The 8,267-nt window shown below is 42.0% G+C and overlaps 1 protein-coding gene across 2 annotated transcripts in view; it reads right to left on the bottom strand.

Annotated features, from left to right (window-relative positions):
- sytl3 (synaptotagmin-like 3) overlaps positions 1-8,267 on the bottom strand; it is a 149,689-nt gene that overhangs the window by 19,898 nt on the left and 121,524 nt on the right. For both annotated transcript variants that reach the window (XR_006312555.1, XM_043696176.1), the window contains exon 9: positions 2,693-2,871. Coding sequence is in view for 1 of the 2 variants with exons in the window: in XM_043696176.1 (XP_043552111.1) it covers positions 2,693-2,871 (179 nt within the window). In the remaining variant the exon portion in view is untranslated. The remainder of the gene's footprint in view (positions 1-2,692; positions 2,872-8,267) is intronic.

Raw genomic sequence — 8,267 nt, forward strand, 5'->3', positions numbered from 1 at the left:
TCGCTATTACCCCCCTGCCAACTTGCATCCACCTATCACCTTCCCAGCTATGTTGCCTCCAGCTCCACCCTATACCCCTATTTATCTCTCAGCCCCCTTCCCCCTCCACCTTTCTGATGAAGGGCTTATGCCAGAAACATAGACTCTCCTGCTCCTCAGGTGCTACCTGACCTGTGCTTTTCCAGTGCCATAGTTTTTGAATATAGAAAAGTGTGAAATTATGCACATTGGTAGGAAGAATAGACGGGTAGAATATTTTCTAAATGAGGAACGGCTTCAGAAATCTGAAGCACAAAGCAACTTGGGCATCCTAGTTCAGGATTCTCTTAAAGTGCAGGTTCAGTTGACATTTCAGGCGGCAAATGCAGTGTTACCATTGAGGGCTAGGGCACAAGAGCAGAAATGTATTGCTAATGCTTCATTAGGCTCTTTTCAGACAGCATTCGAAATATTGTAGAGTAGACAGTCAGAAACTTTTTCCCCGGGTGCAACAGAGTGTTACAAGGGGACATAAATTTAAGGTGAAGGGTGGAAGGTATAGGGGAGATGTCAGGGGTGGGTTCTTTACCCAGAAAGTGGTGGGGGCGTGGAATGCGCTGCCCGTGGGAGTGGTAGAGTCCGAATCTTTGGTTACCTTTAAGCGGCAATTGGATAGGTACATGTATGGGTGCTTAAGCTAGGACAAATGTTCGGCACAACATCGTGGGCCGAAGGGCCTGTTCTGTGCTGTATTGTTCTATGTTCTATGTTCTATGTTCTAAGGGCCTGTTTCCTCACTGCAGGGAATCTAATGTAATCTGACTCAAGGGACTGTGTTATAGGGAGAAGTTTGACAAGCTAGGACTTTTTCTTTAGAAGGTAGAAGACTGAGGGGGGTCTTTTAGAAGTGTATAAGATCATGAGAGGTATGGATAGGATGAATGCACTCAGTCTTTTTCCCAGGAATCAAGGACCAGAGGCCATTAATTTAAGTTTGGAGGAGAAAGAATAAATGGAAACCTGAGGGGCAATGCTTTTACACAGAGGGTGGTAAACATATGGAATGAGCTGCCATCAGAAGTGATTGAGGTAGGTATATTAACAACATTTAAAATGCAGTTGGACAACTACACGGGTAGGAAAGGTTTAGAAGGATATGGGTCAAGTGCAGGGAAATGGGGTTAGCGTGGATGGATATTTTGGTTGGAATGGAGCAGTCTCAGCGTAAGGGCCTATCTTCATGCTGTCGGACACTATAACTCTATGAAGTGATTCTCTGGGAAGACTAATATATGAAAGAGCAAAAATAAAGTCAGGTTTAGGAAGTGTAGATTAACAGAAACATATAGATTTCCTTATTGCCAATTATATGCCACATACACAAAACATGCCCCATACACAAATCTTTAAGTATTCACAAGTGGCCTAATAAAGTATTTCAAGAAGAGTTTTGATAGACAAGATAGTGGTCATGTCACTGGACTAGTAATCCATCAATCCAGGTCATTGTTTTGGGAACATTGCATTAAAACCCATCATGGCAGCTGATAGAATTTAACACTCTATAATAAATCTGAAATTCTAAGTTATTATCAGTAACAGTGGTCTTGAAATTATCAATGTTTAATACACATCTGACTCATGACATTTACCTAGTTCACCCTAAATGTGATTCCTGACTAACGTTAAACCGCCCTTTGAAATAACCTAGTAACATTGTTAATTCAGGGGAAATTTGGGATAGGTAACAAATTCAGAGATTAGAACACAGAACATGGAACTGTATAGCACAGGAGCGGGTCCTTCAGTTCCTGATGTTGTGCCAAACATGACGCCAAATTAAACTAATCCCTTCTGCCTGTCCTTTGTCCAAATTTCTCCATTCCTTGCATATTCATGTGCTTATCTAAAAGTCCCTTAAATGTCTATATTGTATTTGCCTTCAAGACGATCCTTGGCAGCACATTCCAGACTCCTACCACACTTCATGTAAAAAGCTTGCCCGTCACAGCTCCTTCGAACTTATCCCCTCACCTTAAATGCATGCTCCCTAATATTAGACATTGCAACTCTGGGAAAAAGATTCTGACTGTGAACTCTATCTGCGCATCTCATCATTTTATAGATTTCTATCAAGTCTCCCCTCAACCTCCACTACTCCACAGAAAACAACCTGAGTTTTTCTAGTCTCTCTTTATAGCTCATACACTCGCAGGCAACATCCTGGTAAACCTCTTCTGCATACTCTCCTAAGCCTCCACATCCTTCCTGTAATGAGGCAATCAGAATTGAACACAATCCTCTAAGCGTGGCCTAACCAAAGTCTTACAAAGCTGTAACATGAACCACATTTTGATACGGATTAGTGGAAAAACAATAGAAAGAACATCCCATTAATAAGTTTAAAGGGAGTTATAAAGCAGGGATGTGAATATCAGCATGACCGCTCTTTCAATAAGACAAGGACATGCAAAGCCTTTCTTCTGTAACATTGGCTCCTATTAGAAAAGATTATCTGGTCATTACCACCTGGCAGTGTGTAGAACTTCAAAGTTTGGCCGTCACATTTCTGATACTATAAAAATGTTTACATTTGAAATTTACTTAATTGGCTGTGAGGTAGTTTTGGGCAACCCTGAAGTCACAAAGGTTCCTGTATATATCAAAGTATTTTCTTTTTAATAAAAATCTTGATCGAGAAACAAGTACGTACGGGTTACATCGTTTTTTTTTCTCATCTCCATAAGCTAGTTTTTTGCATCCTTTAATGTAGATTTCCAGTGCCACAGCCTGAAAATTGTACCGTATACATAGCTCAATTTCACCAGTAACATTCACATTGTCCAAAGTCTCTGGTTCTGTGCACGTGCTGTTGATGCTGTATATGCTATCCTATGGGAACAATGAAAAACACATTACAAATCATGCCTTACAAATGCTTTTCTTGTCCTCGGTTTTGATTCTGATTCCTTGTTTTATTTTGAACCAGTGTGCTCTTCCTTTACTTTAATGACAAGTTGCATATTTTGTTAACTTTAATAATTCTGCAAATATCACTTCCATTATATTACTTAGAAATTACGACAGTAGCTGGACTATTGACCCCAACTAGCCTGTATCTATGTTCCTCCTCCACATGAAGATCAGACCTATTCCCAGATTCCTATTGCTTCACTTCAATCACCAACTTGGGTACTGATTTCACAAAATTTCAACCTCTGATATTTGATTAAATATAAGAAATATTGTACAAGGTCCTCTCATGCTGGACACTTCAATTACTAGAAACAACAGATTTCTCCCTTTACCCATTCTGGATGCTATACTTTGGGAAAGACATGATGACATTAGACAGAGTTAGAAATGATTTAGGAGAATGGTTCCAGGGATGAGATACTTCAACTTACCTGGATAGATTGAAGAATTTAGGATGTTTTCCTTGGAGAAGAGAGGTTTGATAAAGTATTCAAAATCATGTAGAGCCTGAAGAGAGGAGATAGGGAGAAACTCTTCCCGCTCATGAAAGGATCATGAATGAGAGGGCACAGATTTAAAGAAACTGCAACAATCGCAATGGCATTATAAAGAAAAACCTTTTTATGCTGCAAATGATTAAGGTATGACAAACACTTGCTAGTGTGGTGCAAGCTGCTTCAATTGAAACATTCAAAAAGGAATTAGTTAACTGAAAAAGGACTACACAGGGAAGACGGGAAAATAGTAATAGATGAATTGCTTATTTGGACAGCTAGGAGAAAGTGAGGACTGCAGATGCTGGAAATCAGAGCTTAAAAATGTGTTGCTGGAAAAGCGCAGCAGGTCAGGCAGCATCAAAGGAGCAAGAGAATCGACAATTTGGACAGCTGGCAAGATTTGACGGGCTGAATGTCTGTCTGCATTGTGATAATGATGTGATTCTGTAAACCTGTTTCATTTTTTCACAATTATAAGCACATCTTTGAAATCACCTCTTAATTTGCTCTGTTCTGTTGAAAACAGCCAAAGCTATTCAGCCTTTGTTTATTTTTGCATAACCCCATATCGGGTGGTATCCTAGAAAAACCTAATGGAGTGCCAATTTCATTATTCAAAGTCCTTTTCCTTTGTGAATACAGATGATATATATTCATCTAAGACCTGACCCATACACTCTGGCTGCAAGCCCCTTTGATCTCTAATAGGCCCCACTCTTTCCCTGGTAATCTTACATTTAATGTACCTTGGGATTTTCCTTAATCCTACCTGCCCCTCTTTGTCAGCTAATTTATTTTTCAATCACTCCCGTACTCACTATTCTTTTGAAGGGCCTCCCCTGTTTTTAATCAGCACTGCTGCCTCACAGCGCCAGGGACCCGGGTTCAATTCCTGCCTCAGGCAACTGTCTGTGTGGAGTTTGCACATTCTCCCCGTGTCTGCGTGGGTTTGCTCCGGTTTTCTCCCACAGTCCAAAAATGTGCAAGTTAGGTGAATTGGCCATGCTAAATTGTCCGTAGTGTTAGCTGAAGGGGTAAACATAGGGGAATGGGTCTGGGTGGGTTGCTCTTTGGAGGGGCGGTGTGGACTTGTTGGGCTGAAGGGCCTGTTTCCACACTGTAAGTAATCTAATCTAAAAACCTAACATATGCTTCCTTCTTAACCACAGAATATTTACAGTCATAGATTCCAATAGCACAGAGACAGGCTCATCGGCCCAAATTGGTCAATGCTAAACAAACTGTCCATCCACGCTAACCCCATTTCCCTGCACTTGGCCCATATCTTTCTTATTCAAGTATTTGTCCAAATGACTTCTAATGTTGTTAATGTACCCGCCTCAATCACTTTTGCTGGTAGCTCATTCCACATGCGTACCACCCTCTGTGTAAAAATGTCACCCCTCAGGTTCCCTTTTATCCTTTCCCCTCTAACCTTAAACTGATGCCCTCTCATCCTCAATTCCCCAACCCTGGGCAAAAGACTCAGCACATTCCCCCATTCCATTCCTCTCATGATCTTATACACTCTATGAGATGCCCCCGCCCCACCACCTTAATAGCCTATGGTCTGAGAAAAGTTCTAGCTTGTCCAACCTCTTCACTATAACTCAGACCTCAAGTCCTGGCAACTTCCTTGTAAATTTCTTCTGCACTCCTTCCAGTTCAATAACATCCTTCCTATAGCAAGGTGACAAACATTTCTTGACATTCAGGGTTAGTTCTAGCTTGTCCAACCTCTTCACTATAATCAGACCCTCAAGTCCTGGCAACTTCCTTGTAAATTTCTTCTGCACTCCTTCCAGTTCAGTAACATCCTTCCTATAGCAAGGTGACAAACATTTCTTGACATTCAGGGTTCGCTGGACTTTCTGTCCTTGCCCTTCACTCTTATGGGAACATGCTGGCCCTGAATTCTCATTATACTATTTTTAAAATACTCTTACTTTACAAACGTAGAGTAAAGTGGCTGCTTACAGCCCATGTTTGCCAGATATTGAAATTGATCTGCCCTAATTTAGAACAACTTCTCCACTATCCTTATCTCTTTCCATATGACTTTAAAACTTACAAACCTATGGTCACTATCCCCAAAATGCTCACCTACTGACCCTTCAACCACATAGCTCACTTAATTTCCAAGGATTAGGTCTAGTACTGCCCCATCTCTAGTTGGACTATCTATGTACTGGCACAAAATGTTCACCTGGATGTACTTTAAAAATTGCATCATATTTAATCGTTTCACACTAAGGTGATAGAACATAGAACATAGAATGTTACAGCGCAGCACAGGCCCTTCGGCCCTCGATGTTGCGTCGATCTGTGAAAATAATCTGATGCCCATCTAACCTATACCATTCCATTATTATCCATATGTATGTCCAATGCCCATTTAAATGTCCTTAACTTCGGTGTGTCTGCTACTGTTGCAGACAGGCTGTTCCACGCCCGTACAACTCTCTGAGTAAAGAAACTACCCATGATATCTGTCCTAAATCTATCACCCCTCTGCATCTTATCTATGTCCCTATCCAACCCACAACATCCTTCAGCACTATCTACAACTCTGCCAACCTTAGTGTCATCTGCAAATTTACTATCCCATCCTTCTAAGCTCACATCCATATCATTTATAAAGATGACAAACAGCAGTGGCCCCAAAACAGATCCTTGTGGCACACTACTGATAACTGAGCTCCAGGATGAACTTTTCCATCAACCACTAACCTCTGTCTTCTTTCAGCTAGCCAATTTCTGATCCAAACCGCTAAATCAACTTCAATCCTGAAACTCCTTATTTTGTGCAATAGCCTACCGTGTGAAACCTTATCAAACACTTTACTGAAGTCCACATACACCACATCAACTGCTTTATGTTCATCCACCCGTTTTTTCACCTTCTCGAATAACTCAATAAACTTAGTTAGGCATGACCTACCCTTCACAAAACCATGTTGACTAACCCTAATCAAATTGTTCCTTTCTAGATGATTATAAATCCTATCACTTATAACCTTTTCCAACACTTTTCCCACAACCAAAGTAAGGCCCTCTGGTCCTGACTCCACTTCTTAAACAAGGGAAAAGCATTTGCTATCCTCCAGTCTTCTGGCACGACTCCTGTTGACAATGATGACATAAAGATCAAAGCCAAAGGCTCTGCCATCTCCTCCCTGGCTTCCCAGAGAATCAGAGGACAAATCCCATCCGGCCCAGGGTTCTTATCTATTTTTAGATCTTCCAAAATTGTTAAAACTTCCTCTTTGTCAACCACAATTCCATCTTATCTAATATTAGATTATTTCTGTATTTCCGTATTCTCACTAACATTGCACTTTTCCCATGTGACTACTGACAAAAAGTATCCATTAAGCACTTCTCCTCTGTCCTCAGATTCCACAGACAACTTCCCACTACTGTCTTTGATTGGCCCTAATCTTACTCTATTAATTTCTTTATTCCTGATATACCTATAGAAGGCCTTAGGGTTTTCCTTGATCCTATCCGCCAACAACTCATGTCCCCTCTAGGCTCTTCTTAGCTCTCTCTTTGGGTCTTTTCTGGCTAACTTGTAACTCTCAAGCCCTCTAACTGAGCCTTCAAGCCTCATCCTCACATAAGCCTTCTTCTTTCTAAGTTTGTGCGAAGATTTGTAGCCTAGGCTCTTCTTAGCTCTCTCTTTGGATCTTTTCTGGCTAACTTGTAACTCTCAAGCCCTCTAACTGAGCCTTCAAGCCTCATCCTCACATAAGCCTTCTTCTTTCTAAGTTTGTGCGAAGATTTGTAGCTTGGGTGCTCGTTGTTGTGGTTCTGTTCGCCGAGCTGGAAGTTTTTCTTGCAAACGTTTCGTCCCCTGGCTAGGCGACATCATCAGTGCTTGGGAGCCTCCTGCGAAGCGCTTCTTTGATGTTTCCTCCGGTGTTTATAGTGGTCTGTCCCTGCCGCTTCCGGTTGTCAGTTTCAGCTGTCCGCTGTAGTGGTTGGTATATTGGGTCCAGGTCGATGTGTTTGTTGATGGAGTTTGTGGATGAATGCCATGCCTCTAGGAATTCCCTGGCTGTTCTCTGTCTGGCTTGCCCTATGATAGTAGTGTTGTCCCAGGAAAATTCATGTTGCTTGTTGTCTGCTTGTGTGGCTACTAAGGATAGCTGGTCATGCTAAATTACCCATAGTGCCCAGGGATGTGCAGGTTAGGGTGTATTGGTGATCCTAAATTACCCATAGTGCCCAGGGATGTGCAGGTTAGGGTGTATTGGTGATCCTAAATTACCCATAGTGCCCAGGGATGTGCAGGTTAGGGTGTATTGGTGATCCTAAATTACCCATAGTGCCCAGGGATGTGCAGGTTAGGGTGTATTGGTGATCCTAAATTACCCATAGTGCCCAGGGATGTGCAGGTTAGGGTGTATTGGTGATCCTAAATTACCCATAGTGCCCAGGGATGTGCAGGTTAGGGTGTATTGGTGATCCTAAATTACCCATAGTGCCCAGGGATGTGCAGGTTAGGGTGTATTGGTGATCCTAAATTACCCATAGTGCCCAGGGATGTGCAGGTTAGGGTGTATTGGTGATCCTAAATTACCCATAGTGCCCAGGGATGTGCAGGTTAGGGTGTATTGGTGATCCTAAATTACCCATAGTGCCCAGGGATGTGCAGGTTAGGGTGTATTGGTGATCCTAAATTACCCATAGTGCCCAGGGATGTGCAGGTTAGGGTGTATTGGTGATCCTAAATTACCCATAGTGCCCAGGGATGTGCAGGTTAGGGTGTATTGGTGATCCTAAATTACCCATAGTGCCCAGGGATGTGCA

This window comes from Chiloscyllium plagiosum, chromosome 9, assembly GCF_004010195.1.
Source record: "Chiloscyllium plagiosum isolate BGI_BamShark_2017 chromosome 9, ASM401019v2, whole genome shotgun sequence".
In the NCBI taxonomy this organism is placed as follows: Eukaryota; Metazoa; Chordata; class Chondrichthyes; order Orectolobiformes; family Hemiscylliidae; genus Chiloscyllium; species Chiloscyllium plagiosum.